This window comes from Artemia sp. Qi Xiang Cuo, chromosome 6 (genome assembly GCF_049724085.1).
Source record: "Artemia sp. Qi Xiang Cuo chromosome 6, ASM4972408v1, whole genome shotgun sequence".
Lineage (NCBI taxonomy): Eukaryota > Metazoa > Arthropoda > Branchiopoda > Anostraca > Artemiidae > Artemia > Artemia sp. Qi Xiang Cuo.
Genome location: NC_142799.1, coordinates 69,930,211 through 69,956,493, shown reverse-complemented (window position 1 = coordinate 69,956,493; position 26,283 = coordinate 69,930,211). Strand labels below are relative to the sequence as shown.

The 26,283-nt window shown below is 35.6% G+C and overlaps 1 protein-coding gene across 2 annotated transcripts in view; it reads left to right on the top strand.

The window, feature by feature from the left end:
• The window catches only part of LOC148951556 (proteasome activator complex subunit 4B-like), a 95,139-nt gene that overhangs the window by 64,694 nt on the left and 4,162 nt on the right, over positions 1-26,283 (top strand). For both annotated transcript variants that reach the window (XM_089091194.1, XM_089091195.1), the window contains exons 9-10: positions 5,400-6,133; positions 14,745-14,957. In XM_089091194.1, coding sequence (XP_088947320.1) covers positions 5,400-6,133; positions 14,745-14,957 — 947 coding nt within the window. The remainder of the gene's footprint in view (positions 1-5,399; positions 6,134-14,744; positions 14,958-26,283) is intronic.

The following is a 26,283-nucleotide window of genomic DNA, read 5'->3' as shown; positions in this document are numbered from 1 at the left end:
TTGCTTACTCTGCTTTCCACAATAATCTTCCCCCTCAACTACTAACCTTTTATGACATTAATAATTCGGAAGCCCATTGTCACCGTTCATCTAGTAGAGCCTTTATATCTCCTAAATGAGTTTCTAGTGCTGCCCAGCAATCTCCCATTTATAAATCTATTATTCAATGGAACAAAATACCCTCCAGTGTTCAACTAGCCAAAAGTTTCAGCAAGCTGTATAACAATGTAACAAAACTTAATAATATAATTTAATCTTTCAATTTTTAACCAATTTGCTTTAAATACCAATGTTTTATTCTTCTTCTTTTTTTTTTTTTTTTTTTTTTTTTTTAGTGTTATTTTTTTTTTTTTTTTTTTTTTGGTCCTTAACAATTTCTCTTATAGGATCTTTATTGTTATTAATGTTTGTGTTATGTTTTTATTCGAATAATAAATTGAATTGAAATAGTCCAGGACTTTTAGCTCAAAAAAGTGTCGAACCCGGACAAAATTGCAATATAAACGAAAATGGTACCAAAATGATCAGAGAAATAATTCTATACAACATACTAAAAGTCCCCATAAATCCGAGTGGGGCGGGAACCCGAAAAACAGGGGAAAAGGGGGAAATGCGGGAGAAAATGGAAAAATGTCGAACATACCCAGAAAAAAGTTTAAAGTGAGTTTTCTGATGTTTTCACATACGCTGATTACAAAATTGACATATAAAATTCAGTATAGAAAAAGATTACTACGAAAAACGGGGGAACAGGGGAAAGAGGGGAGAAAGGAGAAGAATACAGGGTAGGGGTAGAAAGCGGTTTGAAAGATATTTTCTGGGGTATTCCTATCTTGTGATTACGAAATTGAGAACTAAAATTATATAAAAAAAATTGATTAACATAAAACGGGGAAATGGGGGGGGGAGGGAGGGGAAAAAGGGAAATATACAGGGTAGGGGTAGAAAGCATGTGGAAATGTTTACAAATGTTAATACAGGAGATCTATAGAGGTTCGGCTACCCCATAGGTTCGGAAAAGGCAAAAAAAAAACTCGAGAAAGAAATACGGAAAGATACTGAAATTACTTTATTCCGTATTCCTCGCCGTTATCAACAAGCGCGTGGGTTCGTCAACATAATCCTGTTCTATTTCGACATTCAGTAAGAGAAGCAAGGTAGACTATCCTGGTGCCGACGACAAAACCTATCCTGACGGAATGACATCTAGCGGATCCAATAGTCCCCAGTCTGCGTGGATGCTTACACATGTGACATGGTAGCAGGATAAATCAAGGTACAACGAGATTTTTTTGTTAAGTCAAGCATAATTTTGCGCCAGTACCCGCTTCAGTGAATGATCTAATGCAGAAACTGACGGGCCCAGAGTACAGTTCTAGTGAACAGCACGTTACTGCAACCGCAGCACGAATAAAGAGAGATACTAAGGATCTACTGACGTTTCTTGAATCCCTTCTAGAGAACTGTCCTTTCACTAGTTCCACAGAGCTTTGAAGTATAGGTTCCGGGCTGATTGCCCAAAAAGGCGTCAATGCAGAGGATGCTAAAGCTGTAGGTGAGCTGATCCTCCAGCGCATGGATGGCCAATCCGTCGAAAGTTTTTCATTCAGGAAGAAAGACAAAGTCGTTACACTGGTATCCGATGGGAACATAAGGATAGATGGCGAGATTTTGCATATCGACCCTGCACTGCTTTTTCAACGTCTTTTGACTGCTGCCCATGCATCTGAAAATGACACGGCATAAACTCTACGTTACGAACTGTGCAGTTATCCACCCGCTTTGTTTGAGAATTCTGGCATAATGCGTCAGCCAGACAAATCTGCACTAGCGAAAGCAATATGGAAAGAAGCGAAAACGGACTCGATTCACCACCTGCCAGTGTCAAATCGTGTCACTGTAGTTGACGGAGGTTGGCTGCTTCAGCAAGTACCTTGGAAGATTGGTGATACCTATGATTCAATCTGTGACAGCTATGTTAGTTTCGTTACTCGACGCTGTACGTCCCCTACTGTTGTCTTCGTTGGATAAAGGGCGGGTCCAACCGCGAAAGATGCTACCTACAATCGACGGTATAAGGGAAGCCAGCATCAAGTGATCGATTTCAGTTTAGGGATAAAGCTCCAGAAAAAGAAGGAAGAGTTTTTGAGCAACTCTCAGAACAAACAGCGAATTATAAGCTACATCGGGGAAAAACTCAGAGCCAAAGGATTTGAAGTCGTCCATGCGAAGGACGATGCTGACTATCTAATCGTGAAGACTGCCGTAACGAAAGCAGAAAACTCTGAAACAATAGTTCTTGGCAACGACACTGACCTTCTGATTCTACTCTTGTATCACCTCCCACCTAATGCAAAAACACTTTACTTCGAATCGTCAACGAACGCAAAAGAAGCGATAATACGGTTCTGGTGCCTCAACGAAGTTAAAAAAAAAATGGGAGAAGTATCCAGGCTACTTCTGGTAGGACACGCACTCTTGAGATGTGACACGACCTCACGAGTTTTCGGACTTGGAAAGCAAGCTGTGCTACCTCTTTTGAAGAAGAGCGAAGTGTTTCTGGATGAATCATCGTCTAAAGATGAAATTGTGAAAGCGGGTGAATATCTTCTCCTCAGCTTGTATAAAGCACGACCAAACGAAGATCTCACTAAGCTGCGACATCGAATTTTCTTGGAAAAAGTTTCCTTGTCAAATACTACGGCGTTTGTTAAGCCTGAAAGGCTTCAGCCAACCGAAGCTGCAGCTTCATTCCACTCCCAGCGAGTGCGCCTCCAGGTATCCCGTCGGAAAGGGGAACCAGCTGACCTCGACCCGGCTGACTGGGGTTGGGTCCTCAGAGACCATAAATACTCACCTGTGATGACCGATTTGTTGCCCGCACCTCAGACTCTTTTGAGTGTCGTGAGATGCAACCGTAAGACAGGCTGCGAGAACTCGCGATGCAGCTGCAAGAAAAATGGATTAGCGTGTACGTTCGCGGTCGGAGAATGTCAGGGTATCAACTGTTTGAACAGGGGCAACGAGATTGTCGAAGACGAGGAGCTCGACTAGTGACATCAATGCTGTGTTTTTCAAGTCAACTCTACTGCCTTAAAAAGTGCAGATTTTACCTATAGTTACTGAAGTTCTTTTTTTAATTTTTTATTCTACGATATTGCCTTCGAAAGTACAAATTTTACCTATAATAGCTGAAGTTTTATACTGTGATCACTGCCAAGCGGTTGTTTTCTTTATGTTTAGTAATTCAAATGGTTGTAAGAAATGTCTGTGATTCAAGAAAGTAAAAGTTTGATACATAAGCGAGTTATTTTGTCCATAGGCCTACTTATTAGCCATTAGCAGCTGGCTCAGGAGTCAGGCTTCCCTTTCCCTTTTCCGTTATTTCCTCCAGTTTTGTTCGGTTTTCATGGTTCTCGTTTTCTTTCCTTCATTTTAGGTGTCAGTTTCGTGATCAGCAGATAGGAAAACCCCAGATTACACATTTCAAACTGATTTCTACCCCTGACTTCAATTGTCCCTTTTCTTCCCCTCTTTCCCCCTTTTCCCCCGTTATGGTGGGGCTCATGTTCTTTATTTCATTTTAGATGTCAGTTTCGGGATCAGCAGATAGAAAGACCTCAGAAAACATATTTCAAAGTGCTTTCTACCCCTACCCTGGATTTTAAATTTTTTCCCCTCTTCCCCCTGTTCCCCCCGTTTTCCGTAGTACTTTTATTCTATACTGAATTTTAGATGTCAGTTTCGTGATCAGCGTATGGGAAAGCCCCAGAAAACTCACTTTGAACTATTTTCTGGGCATGTTCGGCATTTTTCCCAATTTCCCCCGCATTTCCCCCTTTTCCCCTGTTTTTCGGGTACTCGCCCCACTCGGATTTTTGGGGACTTTTAGTATGTTGTACAGAATTTTTTTCTGACTATTTTGGTACCATTTTCGTTTATATTGCAATTTTGTCCGGGCCAAACCCTAAAAGTCCTGGACTATAACGCTGTTATAGGTTTGTCGCAGTCATTTATTATATGCAATTTTGGTGGTACAATTCAGACCAATTTTGGGAGATCCTCTGTGTATGGATATGCAACCATGTCTTCCCACAAAGAGGGTACTACTGCTTTTCCTTTTCCTTTTCTTAAACTGTTTTGGTTTAAACTCTTTCCCTGTGTCAACGCTGAAAAAGTCTTGTTATGATACAGACCCAATGTCCGTTTCATTGATCATCTTCTTTTGTTTCCTACTGGATATACCCCCATTATTTTCAAAATTTACTTTTTTTGGTTTTGTAAGTGTACACCAGTTTGGCTTTACATCTTTTATTAAACACTGATATAAAATTTTGGGGCCGGAATTTAGGGGCCTGATTTTAGGCCAGTAAAATTCTGAGGCCTTCCTTCTTTGGTTACAAAAAAAAACAGGTGTTTACTTTACTTTTAGACTGGCGCGTTGCTACTCTCACTTCTTTTTTTTAACTTTTTTAGATTTAGTTTAGTTCATTTTTTCACTTTTTTTAGTTTCACTTTTTTCACTTTTCTTAGTTCAACTTTTTTAGTTTAGTTTGTTTCTAATATAACTAAGAATCTATTAAGTATAAAGACTCATACGTGCCTAAAGAAGGGTAAACTCCTGAGATAGGTTTTAAGGACCTTCCTCAGTTGAAAATTGAGAAATGGTAACCTAAAACGCGCTTTTTCTACTTTGACCTTTCGTCCTCTACCTCTTTGGAAAAATTATCTGACCATACTTTAGAATAAGGGTTACCCTCCCTCATAGGAAATAATATAAATTCAAAGAGGAATGGAAAGAAGAAAATATTTGTTTAATTTTTTTCTTATTCTGATTTTTTTGCATTAGTTGTCTCAATTTTTTCCCTTTTTAACATTGAAGACGTGTTGTAATAAAGCCAAAATATTCAATTAATTGTTCTTCTTCTTTTTCTTCCCACTAGAGATAGGCCCATTGTTTTCAGGGGTTACTTCTTGGTTTTGTTATGGTAGACCAGTTCAGCTATATTTCTTGTTTATTATGTTTTTTTGTTTATTTAAAAATTTTATTTTAGTTTTGATGGTTAACTGAACAAGCGATGCAGATTTAAATTACTACATAATCTAGTACCCATCGGTGTTGCAGGTTTTTAATAGATTTTGTAGCTGTAAACCATCACCTGTCTTACAGAACAGTTCTATTCTCTCATGCTCAGTTTATAATTTTTTTTTTTGTTTTTTTTTTTTTTGTTAAATTAAAATTTAATTTTAAATATAATCCTTAATCTTCTCAGGAACAATGATGCAAAAGTATCATCAAAATTTGTGAAAAAACAAATGTTAGAAAGCAATCGTCTAACAAAAGTTTTTGCTTTTCATGATTTTTTTCTGTAATCATCTGTCACTTTTTTTTCTATTAGGTGGCCTTTCGCAGCAGGAATGGAGAGTTGCCGAACTGAATAAAAGACTGATGTCTTACCTTCAGCCTTACCTCACACACTCGTATCAGAACGTTCGGGACCGCATAGGAAGCGTGGTAACCAACATCTTTTTGCAAGACATTTACATCCCGGGCGTAAATCCAACTCATTCTCCGAGAAAAAAGGACTTTATGGAAAATGTTATTCCGAAGCTAGAAGTATTAAAAGATGACAAGGTGTCATTGATTGAAGGGGACGGCAGAAAAGAGGTTTTAAGACTGTTCAAAACTGTTTGTCAAATCCTAAGTGGATTGTTGACAAGAAGTCCGAACGGTGCAACTCCAGAGATGTTTGGCTTTCTTCCAGTTCTTTGTGCCAATGAAAGTTTTGACATTGACCCCGAGCTTTCAAGAGACTGTGTTATGTGTCTATCGTCAATGTCTCAGGCTGCCCTAAGTGCGGAATGTGTTGAGATAGCATTGATAACAGTGGAGCAAATTAGTTCAAGTCCAAGCTGGAAATCTCGGGCTACTTGTCTGGACTTTTTTCAGTGCTTAGCTTTTAATAACATGTTTGTGATTGCCACGAAAAAGGACTGGGTAGACAGAACAGTGAACGTGGTACTGAAACTTCTAAGGGATGAAAGACTGGAAGTAAGGGAGAAAGCTGCTAAAGTTTTCGGAGGCCTTCTGCACTGTGATTTTGTACCCAAAGAGGACTTTTTTGTTCTTATGGTAAGTTCACTTCTGCTTCTGTAATGTATTTTTACAAGTTCAGTAATCTAAGGGATATTATAGGTTTCTGTGCCGCTCAACTTTTCCCCTGTTCTTGTAAAAAGTGTCCCTTAAAGTAGAAGTTCAGCCCCCGCCCCTTCTCAGAATAATTTGATAGGCTCCTTGTTTTCAGTAGGCTCTTTTTTCTAAGAAATGTCGGGTCCTTTCATAGGCAGCGCGCTAGCGCTGCCTAAGTAAAGAACGGTGTGGGCACAATGTGTTGTTTTTTTTGTTTTTTTTCATACCCGGGCACTTCGTATCGAAGGAGTCGTCGTAGAAACTTCGAAAAGGGCTCATTCGATTGGAAATTGGAGTGGCTAGTGCCCTTTTTAATAGTCGAAAGTGATTGGCGGGCCAATCACAATCACAAAAATGTATTTGAGAATAGCTTGACAGTGAGGTCTGCTGTGTTCTTTAAGGTCAGTATCGGATTTGGTGATCATTTTTTGGTCCTTAGGTGGTTTTGCCGGTGGGTTTGCCTTTTTCTCATCGGGAGGTTTTGCAGCCTTATTGGGGGTTGTAGCAGGTGCTTTCTTTTCCTTCTTGACTGGTGAGGCCATGCTCTGGGATACTACAGATATAGGGGCCACGTAAGCTTAAATTTCCGAAATTTCGATGTCCTCCAAAGAGTCTCTCTGTATCTACTGCTACTCACTTTAGTGATAATTATTTTTTACAAAGTCAGAGAATTTGAGGGACCAACCACAAAGGCAATTTTGTCCCAGGTATCTCTGCGATAGATCGCATTACTTTTTTCCTAGAGTTTGTGTTTATTCACTTCCTTTCTTCTATGTTTTCTGTCTGATGTGGGAGTTAAAGAGATAAAACCTCCACTAGAGTAAAGGCACGTCCTTATTTTCTAAGTACATATTTATGTATTTTCTTTAGAAGTGAGTATGTTAAATAGATATAGCTTATTAGTTTTTTTTTAATTAAACTAGATTTTAAAATAAAAAATTAACAAAATTTCATATTTATATTAATAAACTTTTTAAATTTAAAATTTTTTACGATTCATAGAATTTCCACGTTCTGTATGATACGTTACTTTATTGTAGTGTTAGTTATCCACGAATTAAATTATAAAATAAACCCAATACCAATCCCAAACATGACTATCAATAACTAATACAATTTAAAAAATTTTTTTTATTTCTATATATCATATTCTTTTTTATTACTACATGTTACAGACATTATCTTAATATTTTAAAACAAAACAGTACTATTGACTGCGTTGTTTATCGAGTATGGCTTGAGATGACATCTTGTTCACTAGTTCCTGCCAATTATTGTCGGTTGGAACCCATTAACAGAATCGACCTAGTCGTTCGGGTCTTGTGTATCGTCTAGTAAGCCCGCCAAACTCTCCCACAGATCTGCATGGGGGAGGGTTAACTCATCATTAAGTCTAACCTATCTTGTTCCGCAAATTTGTGCTCTCCAGGTCATGGCGTATATCGTCCGTTAATGCTTCTGTCCTATCACCAACAAGGCCATAGTTTACGTTAGGTCTAAAGTGTAGCTCCTTTGCTAACTTTTATATATGCTTCATATCTTATTTATATTTTACTTACTGTATGCTAAAGTCTGAATAATTTACGTAAATAACTCCGACAATTTTAAACAAAGAAAAATTAGTTGTTATCATATTGTCTCATAATAAAGTTTCTTTGAACATATTTTTTTTCCATTTACATAAAAATTTAAAGCAAAAAAATATGTTTAACCTACATAAAATTTCAAAACTAGCCTATGGAATAAATAATTTTGAAAATAGCCATTTTGTTCAGCGTAGTTGATTTCCAGATAGAAAATATCTTTTTGAGGAGGACACTCCCTCACAACCCACGGGGCAAAGGTTTTAAGTTATGCCCTGAGGGCATATAAGGTTTTTATAGAAGACGTTGTCGTAGAAACTCCAAAAAAGGCTCATTCGATTAGAAATTCAAAGGGCTAGTGCCCTTTTTAATAGTCGAAAGTGATTGGAGGACAGCTAACCCCCCCCCCTCACGCCAATCATTCCCCCCAATACATCCAAACAAAGCCATTTTGTTCAGCGTAGTTGATTTCCAGTTAGAAAATATCTTTGTGGAGGACACTCCCCCCCGACCCTCTGGGCAAGGGTTTTAAGTTGTGCCCTGGGGGCATATAAAGTTTTTACAGAAGGTGTTGTCGTAGAAGCTTCAAAAAAGGCTCATTCGATTGGAAATTCAAAGGGCTAATGCACTTTTTAATAGTCGAAAGTGATTGGAGGGCAACTAAGCCCCCCCCCCCACGCCCATCATTCCCCCAAACACATCCAATCAAAATTTTGATATAGCCATTTTGTTCAGCGTAGTTGATTTCTAGATAGAAAATATCTTTTTGAGGAGGACACTCCCCCACAACCCTCGGGGCAATGGTTTTAAGTTGTGCCCTGGGGGCATATAAGGTTTTTATAGAAGACGTTGTCGTAGAAACTTCAAAAGAGACTCATTCGATTGGAAATTCAAAGGGCTAGTGCCCTTTTTAATAGTCGAAATTGTTTGGTGGGAAAATAGCCCCCCCCCCCCCCTACGCCCATCATTCCCCCAAATACATCCAATCAAAATTTTGAGATAGCCATTTTGTTCAGCGTAGTTGATTTCCAATTAGAAAATATCTTTTTGTGGAGGACACTCCCCCACAACCCTCGGGGCAAGGGTTTTAAGTTGTGCCCTGGGGGCATATAAAGTTTTTACAGAAGGGGTTGTCGTAGAAGCTTCAAAAAAGGCTCATTCGATTGGAAATTCAAAGGGCTAATGCACTTTTTAATAGTCAAAAGTGATTGGAGGGCAACTAGGCCCCCCACGCCCATCATTCCCCCAAACACATCCAATCAAAATTTTGATATAGCTAATTTGTTCAGCGTAGTTGATTTCTAGATAGAAAATATCTTTTTGAGGAGGACACTCCCCCAGAACCCTCGGGGCAAGGGTTTTAAGTTGTGCCCTGGGGGCATATAAGGTTCTAATAGAAGGCGTTGTCGTAGAAACTTCAAAAAAGGCTCATACGATTGGAAATTCAAAGGGCTAGTGCCCTTTTTAATAGTCGAAAGTGATTTAAGGGCAGCTAGCCCCCCCCCCCGCTCGCCCATCATTCCCTCAAACACATCCAATCAAAATTTTTAGATAGCCATTTTGTCCAGCGTAGTTGATTTCCAGATATAAAATATATTTTTGAGGAGGAAACATCCCTACAACCCTCGGGGCAAGGGTTTTAAGTTATGCTCTGCGGTTATATAAGGTTTTTATCGAAGGCGTTGTCATATAAACTTCAAAAAAGGCTCATTCGATTCGAAATTCAAAGGGCTAGTACCCCTTTTAATAGTCGAAAGGTTTTTTACGCCAACTAACCCACGCCCTCACGCCCATCATTCCTCCAAACACATCCAATCAAAATTTTGAGATAGCCATTTCATTCAGCGTAGTTGATTTCCAGATAGAAAATATGTTTTTGAGGAGGACTCTCCCCCACAACCCTCAGGGCAAGGGTTTTAATTTATGCCCTGGGGGGCATATAAGGTTTCTATAGAAGGCATTGTCGTAGAAACTTCAAAACAGGCTCATTCGATTTGAAATTCAAAGCGCTAGTACCCTTTTTAATAGTCGAAAGTGACTAGAGGGCAACTAGCCCCCACCCCCACGCCCATCAGTCCCCCAAACACTTCCAATCCAAATTTTGAGATAGCCATTTTGTTCAGCGTAGTTGGTTTCCAGATAGAATATTTGTTTTTGAGGAGGACACTCCCCCACAACCCTCAGGGCAAGGGTTTTAAGTTATGCTCTGAGGGCATATAAGGTTTTTATAGAAGGCTTTGTCGTAGAAACTACAAAACAGGCTCATTCGATTGGAAATCCAAAGGGCCAGTACCCTTTTTAATAGTCGAAAGTGATTTGAGTGCAACTAGGCCCCCCCCCCCCTCACGCCCTTCATTCCCCAAACACATTCAATCAAAATTTTGAGATAGTCATTTTGTTCAGCTTAGTTGATTTCCAGATAGAAAATATGTTTTTGAGGAGGACACTCCCCCACATCCCTCAGGGCAAGGGTTTTAAGTTATGCCCTGGGGGTATATAAGGTTTTTAAAGAAGGCGTTGTCGTAGAAACTTCAATAAAAGCTCATTCGACTGGAAATTCAAAGGGCTAGTGCTCTTTTTAATAGTCGAAAGTGATTTGAGTGCAATTAGCCCCCCCTCATGCCCTTCATTCCCCCAAACACATCCAATCAAAATTTTGAGATAGCCATTTTGTTCAGCTTAGTTGATTTCCATATAGTAAAATTTTTTTTGAGGAGGACACTCCCCCACAACCCTCAGGGCAAGGATTATAAGTTATGCCCTGGGGGCATATAAGGTTTTTATTGAAATCTGTTTCGTAGAAACTTGAAAAAGGGCTCATTCGATTTGAAATTCAAAGGACTAGTACCATTTTTAATAGTCAAAAGTTATTTGAGGGCAACTAGCCCCCCTCTATCACCCACCTTTTCCCAAAACACATCCAATCAAAATTTTTAGATAGCCATTTTATTCAACGTAGTTAAAAGTTTTGGAAATTCGGTCTTTAAGGATGACAACCCCTTCCCCCACAGCCCTCAGGGGTTGTAAGTTATGCCCTGGGGGCATATAAAGTTTTTATTGAAAGCGTTGTCGTAGAAACTTCAAAAGGGCTCATTCAATTGGAAATTGAAAGGGCTAGTGCCTTTTTTAATAGTTGAAATTGATTGGATAGCGACTAACGCCCCTCTCACGCCCACCATTTTTCCAAACACATCCAATCAAAATTGTGAGATATCCATTTTGTTCAACGTAGTTGAAAGTTCGGGAAATTACTCTTTTAGGATGATAACCCCCTCAGAGCCCTCAGTGCAAGGGTTGTAAGTTATGCCCTGGGGGCATATAAGGTTTATATAGAAAGTTGTTGTATATGATTTATAGAATAGATTTTAGTCTTCCTCAAATCCAATTTTTATATGTTTAAAAATCAAACGTTCCCTTAAGATTAAATCAAAATGCACTTTGATAATGCTAATTCCCAAATAAGGCATCTCAGCAGTATCCCAAGAACGACTGAGGGTATTATGTTCAAACGTTCGGGGCTACTTCTACTCTTAAAATTTAACCAAATCCATATAGCGTAAGTGTATCCAAGCTATCAAAGAAAGTAAACAGATTTTTTTGCGAATGGTATCAAGTTTTCCATTACAGGTCAACTAGAGGAGCTATGAAACTAAATTAAACAGTACTATTTGTGTCCAGATTTTTAAAAAGGTGTATGCTGTTAAAAATTGCTGAAAATTTTTCTCCGGCATACAAATTGCAGGCCGAACTACAAAGTCTTAAAAAACGAAAAGATTTAAAGTATTATTTTCCTTTTCCCTGAAAAGACTATGTCAATATAAATCGAACAGAAATTAATTAAAAAAACTTTCCACAAAATAAGTTTTTCAAAAAAGTAAAGAACTCCATTAAACAAAAAATGAGCAAAACTAAAACAAATAATCTACCAAGCGTGAAACTACCACAAATCAGCATTGATAAATAAATGAAACCCAAAACGAACAGAAATTACAACAATTAACCGAGTCAAACCAAAACGAGCTGAAATTAACATAAGTTGGGTGCAAAACCCCTATGCCTTCACAAGGCCAGAACAAAATTTGCACTTTACTGAAAAAATACAAATGAATGTGCATTGCCAGTTAAATACACATATACTGTTATTTAGTAATAAAAATTTTAATATTATTTTATTTATTAAATTTATAAAAATAAAAAAGATTATATTTTTTCAGTAAAGTGAAAATTCTGTTCTGGCCTTGGGAAGGCATAGGGGTTTTGCGCCCAACTTATGTTAATTTCTGCTCGTTTTGAGTTAGACTCGGTTATTATTTTCTGTTCGTTTTGGGTTTCATTTATTTATCAATGCTGATTTGTGGTAGTTTCACGCTCGGTAGATTATTTGATTTTCGTTTTGCTCATTTTTTGTTTAATGGAGTTCTTTACTTTTCTTTGAAAAACTTATTTTGTGGAAAAAGTTTTTTTAATTAATCTTCAGTAAGGCTCTTGGTTTAGCCTGAGCTTCTTATCTTGCACACTGAGATGGTTCACAAAAAAAAAATAAAAAAAAATCACAAAATTCTTGCATCTCGCTCTGCATTTTCATGGATTGGCGGCAATTTTAGTTCTTCTAATTGCTCAAATAGGGGTGTGCCCAGGATTTCTGGGTAACTCTTGTTCGAATTATAAAGTTTTCTTTATTTTTGCCCCCGTCCCTGTTTTTTTTGTTGTTAAACCCCCTCCCCCATTAAAAAAAACTTTGGGTACATACCTGGCTCAGATATTAAATAAAATGCCAGTAGGGTAAATTTTTAGGAAATTGTCTGAATTTCATTCCGTATCTTCACAGGTAAAACATTGTGGCATGAAATATCCCATTTTGATAATAAATGTGAAAAGACAAAATTATGTTCATTTGGACCGACACTCACAATTCATGACTTGTATTTTAGAATCTTTGGAAGTTTATGATATATAATCTATTTTTTTATGATGACTCTTCGAATACTACTATGCAATGTATGCTATGTATTGCTTGATTATAATCAGCATTTTTATCGGTCACCTTTGATCTAGATTAGCCATTATTATTATTTGTTTTGTTTTGTATTTTTATGACCAGTGTGTTGTTTTGTTTTTCTTTTCTTTATGTTCTATTAATTTGAGAGGCTATTATAATATTTGAAATGAAACGAATAATTGCTCCCGCAAAACCAAGTTTTTTTTTGCCCTCTTCGTATTCAAACGTAATAAAATGTTTTTTTTTCTTGGCTTGTCTGAATAACTGAGTTTAAAATATAATTAAAGATATACTAAAAATGATTTGTCTTTTCTTCTGGAAATTAAATTTTCCATCGCAACCAAAGTACTAAAAAGGAATTGAAAGCGCGTTGAAAATAAGATTTGCAAAGTTAGCTATTGTAATAAAAACATAGGAAGTATATTTTATTTTATGTTTTTTATTGTTATTATTATTATTTTAAAATAAGGTCTATCCGGAAATGAGATTTTATGTGGCGCAGTCAGAGTTTTTGCATACATAAAATTGTTTTTATTTTTTTATTTACTTTTGTTTTTTATTTTGTTTTTATTTTTATTTACTCCGATGCATAGGTCTTTTTCTTTGTTATTATTTCAGCAGCCGAACTGCGATGACAATAGAAGATCGAGTAGACTCTCAGTTTTGGGACTTGAATAATTTCTTATCTTGGCTCCTCTATAAAAGACTTGCTGTTTAACAATCAGAAAGCTCTGTAGTTGTGAACCAAAATAACTCGACTCCTAGAAAGTGGTCTACAGAAAGTATATTGACGTCTGTACGTATACACCACTGTGTATGAATTTGGACAGTATAATCAAACTCAATAATTTTTGGCCACTACATTCTCGGTGCGTACAAACAGCTGCTCCCATTTAATCTACCATGAGCGGCCCAGTGTATATTACCCTGGAACACTTTTGGCATTAACTTTCTCAAAATGCCTTTGAAACCAACACGAGACGGTTTCCAACTTCTAAAAATAATTAATAATAACAATACACTACTAATTACCGATTTTTATATATTGGAATGGATGTATTGAAATAAATTAATTTAAAATTAGATTCTTTAAGAGTTAATGTTAAAAAGGTGAAGCCAAGTTTTGCGTTCAAGAGATATCTGACTTGTCTACCCGTGAAAAAATCTAATGTCGCTTATGTTTCTACTTGTTTAAATGTCCCCCGGGGCGCTTGCATCTCCGCCTGGCTTTGTCTAATGGTTGAGATAGGGGATGATTGTATTGTCTAAATTTATCTACAGTGGCATACACCGACTGAAAATTTCTTAATTTCTTTAAAGTCTATTTTTCCTTAATTAGTTTTAACATTTGATTCTATATTTCTTGTGGTATTTCTTGTTATCTTATAGGCGTCGCCTTGAGAAAGTAATATGTCATAAATTGTTGCAGCAATAAAAGATTCGTTGGGATCAAACATTTTCTACTGAGCCTATCAACTCTGAGATTTGAGTCATTTTGAGGCGTGATGTCATAATTGTTGCAGCAATAGTAGATTAAGTACGATTTGTTGGGATTGTAGTTTCTATCAAGTCAATCAACTCTGATACTCAGGTCGTTTCAGTTCATAATTTCATTTGCAAAACCAGTTTTTCGAGCTTTTTTAAAATAGAAAGCTTATTTTTAAAATAGAAATCTGGTGAAGCGAGTCCCAAAAATTGGCAGCAGAGAAATAGGGTTATGTCAATCAATTCAGTACCCCTGTCACTTCGAGTCGCAATTTCTTAAGAAAAAAAAAATTCTCGCCGGGTTTTTGTTAAGAGAAAGAGCTCGCAAAGTAGATGTAATTGCGACTCAAATAGCTCAAGTTGCAAATATTGGTAAGACGAAAATGGAATTATTATCGGCGTCAGTAGGACTCAAGTAGATTTTTTAGTGCCTTGAGTCCCTTCTTTTCTGTTCTTACTTATTTTTGACATTTAATTTCTCTTACAGAACGGCTTTTTGAAAAATTCCCGGAAGGATGTTTCAAGAAAGAAGCGAGAAATCATAGACCCGAAACATCTCCAATCGTCCATATTAGAGAGACATTGTGGCGTTTTAGGACTTTGTGCGTTTGTCAATGCTCATCCATATGATGTTCCAGATTATCTTCCCGATATCCTTGTGACACTTGGCATCCATGTTCATGACCCTCAACCAATTTCTGTAAGAGGGGCTAGATAATTTGTACCGTTTTTCCAAAAGATTATAGCTGCATTCAGTATTTCCACCATTTCCAAATTCTTCGAGGTTTCCTCGAATCCCCCCCCCCCCCCAAAAAAAAAAGAAAACTGGGTTCTCAGAAATCCCACCAAAAATTGACGATTTGTATTTTGTGTTAACATTTGCGTATTTACCCAACGTTAATTTTCGGGAAGATTTCGAATAGCCAAATTCCTTTCGGGAAAATTTGGGAAAATCCTGAATTGGGAAAACATTAATTTGCGGGAAGATTTTGAACACCCAATTCTCTTTTGGGGAATTTTAGGAAAATAAAGAAAAATTCGTGGATAGTCGGAAGCACTGGGTTTATTTAACTTTTTGATAATTTATAGAAGAGGAAAAATAAGAATTTTTGAACAACTTTTAGGTCAGTTTCCTTTTTTTTTCAACAATTCAAGTAAGAGTTATTTTTTAGTTAAAGAGTGTCCTGCTGAATAGCTAATTTATATATATAGAAAACTGGCTACACAACAATATCTAAGAAAAAAAGATGCACTGTAAGGAAACTTGAATGCTAAAAAAAACTTGTGAAAAAAACAACTAAAATACATATTGACAAGAAGACACAGTTGGTATTACTCAAACCTCAAGGAGAAATATCAGAGCATATCGTCACTGTTGCAGCTAAAGGTTTGGAGAGCAGTCTAGAGCAATCTCTTGCGAGTAATCCCTTTGAGAGTAGACTAGCAAGTGATTTTTAGGGAATTTCTTAGAAGTTTGGAAATGTCAGACACGACCTTTAGTGTGAGAGGGACAATGGCAATCATTACAAAAAGGATGTACTATGCTACGATATTTATTTTTATTTTATTTATTTTAGTGAAATACTAAATGATACAGTTATAATGTTTAATCAAACTATTATAAAGATACATTAAGAACTCTAATCGTGATTGGTACCAAAGGCGGATCTAGAGCAAAATATTTAGGGGGGGGGGGGGGGATGTGACAAGGGCGTCGATAATTGACCAAATTCACGAGTTTTTTAAATAGAATGAGGGCGCTAGAAAAATCCACCTCCCTCAACCAGTTAAAGGGCCTAATTGCCCATCAACCCCAATTTGATGGACCGTGTTGAATAATGACAAGTGGCAATAAAGTCAGTTGTGTGAATGAATGTAGAATTTATACCCTAAATTAAGCAAGTGGGCCATTCAAAACACATGCATTATATTTTTGTGTAATGAACATATTTCAAACTATTTTTTATCCATTTCATCTTTAGCTGCTGGCATTGTTTAGAAGTAATGAAACAATTATTTATGAAAGATATAGACAAATAAGGCGAGGTTCAATTGACCTAATAGGGGGCTAATTAATTAAACAATCGCTGCATACGGAATTGATACAAATAGGAGTTTAAATCCAAGGCAGAATTAACTCAGGTCCTAATCTTTTAAGAATAGTAATGACGTTATTGATATTCTTTCACCCTTGTCCAACCGTCAAAATTTATTTTGACAGTTTTGCCCGTTTTTTGGTCTCTAATTTAAGTTAGCAGAGGATCTAAGAAAAATACAATAAGGACGCCGGGAGAGGGAAACGAATTTTACCAAAGTCGTGACCTATTTTGATTGTTTTTCTACTTTGGTTTTTCGTACGCCAGAAAATGTTATTATGCCAATCTTTATAAAAAATTATTTGCTGTTTTAGAGAAAAAAAAATAGATATGCAGCACTCCGAGTCAAATGATGGGACTCATCAGCACACGAACCGTGGCCCATTGTTCTTTTTTGAAGAGAAACATGATATTGAAATAAATTTAAAGGGGTTACGTATTGTTTACACACTGTTTATTTGATTAATTCAACATAACAAAAAACATATACCCCCAACAGATAGCAAAGCTCGTAAAATTGGGTAAAAAAAAAAAAAAAAAAAAAAAAAATTTTCTCATCATAAAAAAATAAAGAAATAAAAAAAAAACCTGGTTAAAGAAAAAAAACAAAAAACATAACAAACATAAAGAAAACAAACGCTGGACAAGTGAGGCACGGAAGGCTATCCCAACATGGGTAACAAATATAAAAAAAAAAAAAAAATAATAATAATAAAAAAATTTCTAGTCCACCATCACAGGTCAATACATAATTTTAATATTTTCTTCCTTAGAACTGATATTTGCCGAAATGATGCCTCAATTTGAATTCTATCTTTCAGCCTATATTTATTTGAAATAAATGGTATTTGGTATCTAATTGAAAATCTAGACCTTTCACAATTAACAAAGGGAATTCGATATGTTCCAGAACACCTAAGAGCCGAAGGAGGGGGCAGAATCAACAGAGATTTTTCATAAAAATAACTACTAGGATCTTGTATTTTAAAATGCCATATTGATACATTAAGTTCTCTTATATGTTTCAGATCTAATAAATTCAAGAAAAGAAATAATGTTTTATTTTCCGATGCATCTCTAAGTTTTGATGGACGATGTAAAAAATTTCCAAGCATTCTCACTGCTTTATTTTGAAGGATCTGTAGGGGTTTTATATGCGTCCAAAAAGTATTTAAATAAATAATTGTGCAATAATTTAAATAAGGAGCAATCAAAGAATGATAAATTATTTTTAAAATTGAAAATGGAAAAACATGTTGCAAACGATACATAGACCCAATATTTTGCGAAAGTTTCACCCTTAAATGATCAATATGAGTTTGAAATGACAAAAGGGGATCAATAAAAACTCCTAAATAACGATACGATTGAACTCTACGTATTTTATGCTCACCAACTTGAAGCTCCTGACATGAAATTTTTTTAATAGCACGTTTTGAATGACCAAAAACCATAAATTCAGTCTTCTTAAAATTCGGTACTAAGTAATTAGAAACAAACCATCGATTAACTGAACTAACAGTGTTAAACAAATTTTGAATTAATGTAGATGAATCCTTCGCTTTAACAGAAACAGCTGTGTCATCTGCAAATAAAATTGCAAGACCATTATTTCCCTGCAAACATCGTGGAAGATCATTAATATACATCAAAAATAAAAGCGGACCTAATACCGATCCTTGTGGGACACCAATATCTTCAAGATCATTTAAACTAGACAAATGTCCATCAACATCTACCACGATTTTACGTCCATAAAGGTATGATCTTATTATATCTAGTCCTTTCCCTCTTATACCGGAATTTTCCATTTTATCAAAAAGAATTTCATGGTTTAAAGTGTCAAATGCTTTTTTAACATCATAAAAAACAGTAGATACATGATAATTACTATCTAAGCAGTCATTTATTTCTAATACAAGAGCTGCAACTGCTTGTTCCGTCGAATGGCCTGTCCTAAATCCAAACTGATATTTGGTAAAAAAAATTTATTTTATCTAGATAATTAGTAATCCTTCCTTTTAAAACTTTTACCAATACTTTAGACAATGGTGATAAAATTGCAATAGGACGATAATTATTTGTATCAGATTTATCTCCTTTTTTATGCAATGGTATTACACGTGCAATTTTCCATCTTTTAGGAAATGTACCTGAGAAAATACATAAATCTAAAATATGAAGCAATGGTTCAAAAATTTCACCTGCAATATTTTTTAGCAAATTAGTTGAAAGTTCATCATATCCCAATGAATTACCATTTTTTAAATTCTTAATGACCTTTTGAAATTCTGCAAAAGTAACCGGGGCCATAAATATGCTCGTATCTTCAGTGGGCGGTAGATATTTTTTATGCGACCTTGGGGAAGAAAGGTCAACTTCTCCTGAAACAACAGATGATCCAATACTAGCAAAATATTCACTAAACTTCTTAGCAACAGCTTGTGGTCCTCTAAATTCTTTACCATTAATATCAAATAACACTTCAGGGTGTAACAACTTTTTATTTCTTCCAATTTTATCTTTAATCAAACTCCAAGTTTTTCTTGGGGAATCTGAATTTCGAAAAGATTTTTCATAATATAGTCTTTCACTTACTCTAAGGATCCTTACCAGCATATTCTTATAATTTTTAAAACGCGTTATATTTATTTCCGTGGGATATTTTATTCTAATTTTAAATGAACGATTTTTCTCATTAATAGATCTCAAAAGTGATTCATTTATCCAAGTTTTTTTTGGGGTAAGTTTCTTTCCTCTCGGGATCCTATATGGGCAAAAAAGATCAAGCTTTTCATTCATAATATAATAAAATTTATCTAATGATTGGTTCGGATCCTTCTCATCAATTACAGGACTCCAATCAACATCACCAAGCCCTTCTTTTAACCTTAACACATTTTTATGTGAAAAATCTCTACGCTTGGTTTGATTTTTTTTATTATGCGGAAAATTTATAAGAAAATAAATTATACAGTGGTCAGATGAATCATCAGGAATAATAAATGTATTAACAGCACTATAAGGTGAAAAAATATTATCAATAAGTGAAAATGATGTATCAGCTATTCTAGAGGGCACAAAACATACGGGGTTTAGTCCATAAGATAGTGGGCCCTCCAAAAACTGCAAAGTATTTCTATCTATTCTATTCTGATCTGCAGATAGGAGTTTCATTAAATCAATATTAAAATCACCCATAACTAAATAAGGAGTATTAAGACTAGCTAATTTATCCAACATACTTTCAAAATTATTTTTAAATTCTATCTGGCTGGATGACGGAGTACGGTAAATAACTGCAATTAAAAACTTCCGATTATTTGGAAAAGAGCATTCAACTAAACAAGATTCAAAAATCATTTCAATATTCATTGGCAAAAAATCAATCCTTATACGTGCTGGTATGCAATTTTTAATCAAAACACCTAGACCCCCTTGTTTTTGTCTTTTCCGGCCGATGTGAAAAAATTGGTAATCTTTTACATGTATATTTTCAATTGAAAAATCATCTAAAAAAGTTTCACATAGGCCTAATATATCTGTATCTGAATCCGACAAAAAAGTTTCAATCACATCCTGCGCAGTCCTCCAACCTTGGCAATTCCAAAACGACATCCTACTTGTATTTACATTTTTTCTTACCAGCTCATTCATAAATATATATTGATTTTTTGGGATATCAAAATTACTAGAAGTATCTTCATCATCACCAGCTACAATAGTTTGAAAAATTGACTGAAATGAAAGAGAATTCCGCTCAAATTCTTTTAACCTTGATGATGGAATTTCACGATTATCTCTATCCATTATCAAATATTAATCCCACGTTAAGAGAAACCACACCATGCCCCAAAAGACCAGCAAACCATAATAAAAAATAATAATTAAAAAAAAAAAAAATAATAATCTCCATTCCGTTTTCCCTCAGTACGACTAATCTGCGCAACTTTTAATTTAACCTCTATGTGGATCTAAACAAAAATAAAAAAAAAGGAAAGAAAAAAAAATAATAATAATAATACACCTTATATAAACTAAACATAAAAAAAACACTTTCAATTTAAATGTTTTCATTCATATTACTTGGGCACATGAACTATTACTGCAACTGCAACCCACGACATTACGACATTTGAACATCGACAGGGAATATAACAGGCACTTCCCTTCGGGCAATGGAAAATTTTTTATGAAAATCGTCAATCTCCGGTATGGCATCATTGAATGTGTAATTGGTAATCGAGCCGTCTGGTCTTTTCACTAGCAGATTCGGCTGAAACCCCTTCGATATCCTGGCATCACATCCATGATCTTTTCGTAATTTGTCACGTTTCACTAGAAGCAGCTTTCGCACTTTACGGATTTCAGTTGGGACATCATCGCTGATGAACAGGTTGCTGTTGTTTCCAGGGAATGTCTTATCCTTAAGCTTGCTAGCGTTCTTCAATATGGCAAACTTATCGTCTTTTTTGTTCAGTGTCACCTTCAAAAATTTACGGTTGCTATCATAATGAGTAACTGTGAAATTTACTTCGGGCATTTCCAGCCCGTGACGAACTACCTCTGTGAATAGAACTTGAGCGTGGTTATTATCCTTACAAGCTGCGTTCCATATGATGACATTATTTTCTAGCTTTGCAGCTTCCATTCTCACAACCCGAAACATATAATCTTCATTTTTCCTTCTTAATTCCATTATTTCATCCGTGCAAGTTTTTATTTGCATTTTGAGGCTAGAGGTTTCATTCTCAATCTTTCCAATTTTCGATTCAGTATTGTTTATCTTATTCGTTTGTAGCGATTGTTCTTTTTCCAAGTTATCCACCCGTGCGGTAAGAGTTCCTAATTGATTGTTGATATTGTCCAACTTATTTCCATTTTCTTTCACAACATCAAGAATTTGCTTAAAATCCGCAGCTAGTATCGATATTTCCGGTTTCGAGTTAGAACTGAGTCCTGAGGTGTCAAATGAACTGTCCATGCCTTTTTGCTTAGCATTTTTCCTTTTACGTCCCATCTAATCACAAATATATCAATAATCCTTGATATAATATTGTCACATAAATTCACGCCACACAGAGGTCTTAATTACATCTTATTCTGACGAGAGCATTGAATGATGAATAATAATCTTTATTATTGCCAAACTGGAATACCTCACTTGGATATCTTATGAAATAACTCAATTTAACAAAGTCAAAAGTTCAATTAATGCATTGGTCAGAAACTCCAGTCAATTCAATTTATCCAGTGACGTCACACATTCCACTAGGTTACAGTTACTGAATAAATGTTTAAATACTTTATGAGACTTAAAAGCGTTCTCACTATTTCGTAACTACTGAAAGAATCCAGTGTCTAATTAAATCAGAATAAAATCCTTTACCGACAACTAGTTCAAAACTGGGATTAATCCTTTTTAAAAGAATAGATAGATCTTAACTGTTCAAAGACTGAATCAATACTGAATCAATACGTATAAGCCTTAAAGTTTTATTGTATATACAAAAACAATTACCTGATATTTTTTCAAACCCTTCGGAGATACAATTAATCACTGTGTACGATGTATTCTGTTTTCATTTGTAAGAAGATAAAAATAAGAATTTAAGGTAAAATAGTTTAAGAAATAAATACAATTTAAATTTAAGTAAATCTTAGAATATATATACTTCTTAGGTGGTTTTTACAAGACACGAATTTTAAAATGTCAACAACATTTTTCAGACGTGACATAGCACTGTCGCAAATGTAAATGTATTTAGTTTGTAAAACGTGACAATTATTGACATTTTTACGCGGGCAAAGAAAAATATACAAATTTCTTTAGTCATTTTTATATAGATTTTTGTCTCAGCTGCTTTTTGTAACACATTGCTTATGTGTTTCTCTTTGCCTTTCTCTGCTTTTAAAATTGATATACTTGTGTAAACCAGCGTGTTCAATTTATACCACGTTGCAAGGCCGTACCCAGGATTTTTTTTTCGGGGGGGGGGGGGTTACTAAAAAAAATTATCGGGGGGATTACCTGTTCAGACGCTCTTTCCCCTCAAATTTGCACATTTAGACACATTGCACTCATTCCCACCCGTGATCGTTTTGGGTGTATTTAGAAAATTGCCAAATTTTTCATCATTAAAAAAATGGTAGTGTGACTGTGACTGTTTTACGAGTCGGACAAACATTTCGGGAGGGGGGTTCTAAACCACCACCCCTCCCCCGCCCCCTGGGTACGTCCTTGCCACGTTGTAGCAATCACAATAATACTAGTTATATGGATTGTTGTTTTAAAGTAGCTATGCACTATTTGTAGTTTATTTTGCCTTTCATTTGATTGACCGTTTTTCCATTTTGAATTGACGCAGCGGGTGAAAGAGTGTACCAAAATTATATTCACCTTATTGTGAACAAAAGAGTTATTGACTTATGTAAGGCATTAATGGGTAATACATTAAGGACGCATTTTGTTAAAATCTGTACGACGTCGGTATAGAATAGAAAAGGACCTATCCTTATTTGAGCTCTTTATTTGTTAAATTCTATGTAACGGGCATGTATGTCGAGGGGTGGGGGGGGGGGTTTCTTTGGACTTAACCTTTAACAAATCTAAAAAGGTCTGTCATAATTGATTCTCATTCTTTTGTGTGTGTTTTTTTCTATTTCATTTCGACACTTTCCTATCGTTGGCATTAATTTTGTTTTTACCTTTTTTGCAGTCCTATGCCTACTTTAACTTTGACTACCAACACCAAATGCCATACGCAAAAAAAAACAAAAAAAAAACAGTCCCTTCGGGTGCCATGATGTTTTTTTTCTTTTTCCTTACACTAGTGGTCTACTGAATAGCTGTCGGTTGGAGACTAGGGCCTCATTTGATAGATTATATTTTTTTGGATTATCGCTTTTGAGATTAGTGCTTTTTATAAGACCATTCATGCCAATGCCTAAAGAAAGTGTCATATTGCACGAAAACGAAAAATTTTGGTACGGTCGTGTTTTTTTCCACTTGCGCCAGCAAGCTTCGTGTAAGATGTAACGCAGCTATTTGGGACTAAGCATTATTATATTATCTGTTATTATATTATTACTTTTATATTATTATTATTATTATTATATTATATTATGCTTAACTGATGAGGCTAAGGGGTTTGGAAAACAGGGTTTTTGGTAGCTATTCAAAGAATCGCTTCCAAAAAGTTAAAGAAAAAAATTACTTTACTTTACTGTACTTTAAAAAATTAAAGTACACAAAGAGTGCTTTAGAGTGCCATCTTCTTGAGTGATATGGTTTTTATGCTGATATACCTTGTTCAGATTGATCTTATTAAGGAAATTGTTTGGTGTGAACGTTGATCCAGATCAGCTGGTTTTCTGCTCCTTGTCTCCTTGACATTGATAGACATAGCCCCTTCTTTTTCCAGAATCCATTCCTTGCTCAAAAGTCAGTATTGTATCGTTGGAATGACAACCAAATCATTTAATACCATTACCAGATTGTGGTTGTTTTTATTTTTTCTGTGAAGCACCTTGGGGTAGTATTTATGGTGCGGTCGCCCCCTTGGCTTGGTTGAAGTTTATTTTTGTTCAGAATACAGTTACAACTTCTAATTATACGAATCTGTCCTGCCAAAAAAAGATAGGCTGTCTCCTCCCCCTCTCCATCTGAAAATTTTTGATCCACCACTGGGTAGTATCGAAACACAACGGCTTAATTTATTTCTTGGTTATATCCATTGTTGCAAATACGTCCATAGTTACGGTTATATCATTTACTAACACCCTAAAATATAAAATCGCGAAGAAAACGAGGACAATTAACAGCCAGTGAAAAAATTGAAAAATTATGCAAATATTTCGGTCAAAGCCTCCGCTTGATCGTCCTCAGTGCAGAATAAAAATATAAAAAACCAAACCTTAAAATAAAAACACAAAATTAAATTAATTGTCCTGGTTTTCTCCGCGATTCTATGTTTTATCATGATTAGCCAGTGTGGTCTCAGAAATTATTTACTAATACCCTATGCGTGTACACGCATAGTTGAGATATAGATATCAAAGTGGACGCAATAAGATATAATCAGCAACATCCAGTAACGACCAGGGGAATGTATGGCTAAACTCGAGAACGATGGAACCTATTTTAAAACAATGGATTTGATTAAAACTTCATTTCTTGAAAAAAGAACATAGAGGACACTACTGGGCTCAGTCATAATGGTGTTTGTGCCATGTAGTCTGCCACGGGGATCTATGTGCCACTGTTTCTTATCTACGTGAATGATCTGAAGGTATGTTTAAGACAGATGTCAATGATAGGATGCAATGATTATGGACAATGCTTCTTATTTTTGTTGATAATACTCATTTACTAGTAGCTGCTAAGACAGATCATGTTTTGAAGGACGGAAAAAAACAATAGAGGCTACTTATCAATACCTGGATACGTGTGTTTACGATGCGTGTGGATACGCTGGAGTAGCTATGCGTGTAGCAATGATACAATGTTCAAGCTCATGGTAGCGTGTGGCCAAAATTGCTCTTTGTAGGTGTTGGGGTTCGAACTCTCTGAAATGCAAGATTAGACAATGGGAGGCTATTTACTTTAACTCAGAACATGTAAAATACAAATTGAAGTGTTCTGAAAGACTGACAAATACTCAGAGCACACGAATCCCTTTTAAACATAAAAGACGTCCATTATATGATCCCGTCCATAGACCTCTATCATATAAATCTACCTGCAGGGAGATAGAAACCATTTCTTCCTCTCTTGGGCATTTCTTCCAATCACGTCTGCAAGTGAGTCCTCAACTTTTTATTGACTTCTAACTCTTTACCAACACAGCCACAAATACTTCTATTCCGAAAAGGAGTCTGTCCAAGTCGGCAGATTTAATTAACTTTTTAGTATACCAAGTGAATATTTCTATTTGTGTCTTTGTGTTTTAGCTCTCTTTATATAATTTTTAACTTTTTTAATTTAGATTTTTAATTCTCCTTATAATTTTTTAATTGTTATTCTAATTGTCTGTTTCGAAACTTGAGACAGAATATTATAGACTTGTACATTATTTCTTTGTATTCGAGTTGGTTACACGCTGATTCACCATGGCTCCGCTTTACGAGGGTGTGGCTTCAAATCTCGTTGGGAAATTGTCTGTTTTTGGCGGTTTTAGGCTTGCTTTTATGTTGTCTGTATGAATAAGTAAACTAAATGGTTACCCTCAGTTGATAGCATATGATAGAAAATTCATTTTACATGTATACTCATTGTGCCCATTTAATATCGTATTTCCATACATTTGAACATTATAAAAAGAATAGAATTTGTTCTGATTATTTTTTCCTTGTTATGAAGTCAAAATTCAAATTTAGTGTTGAAAATAGATGGTTGGCATACCCTTATAAAAGAGGGTATGCCCGCTTATTTATGAGATAATAAAATCTAAATGAAAAATTAGAAAATAAATAGAAATTCGATTTTTTGAAAACAGGTTTTTTAAAGGCGTTTTAAGTTTTAAACAGTGAGTCTAAAACTTAAAACGAGCGAAATATTATCCTGAGAGAGAGGGAGGTTATTGCTACTCTTGCCCCCCCCCCCCCACTCGCGACGTTCATGGTGTTATTTGGGCCTTAGGAAAAAACTTGCTATAATGAAAGAGAGGCCCAATTGGTAAGTGTTTTACGATTTCCAGAAAATAGAAAAATGTCTGCAGCTCCAGCAACCCTTTGAACGTTACGAGTCGGATGGGCAACAGCCTCCACCGCCTCCCCCTGTTCATGGTGGTGGTTGTCTGTTTGAAATTTAACGTCGTTTTTACTTTTGTTTAAAAAATAATGTGTATTTTATTATTCAAGTCCGTCTAGGGAGGAACACTCAAGACATGAAAAAAAGTGTATTTTTAGGGAAATAATTTTCTGGGGGTT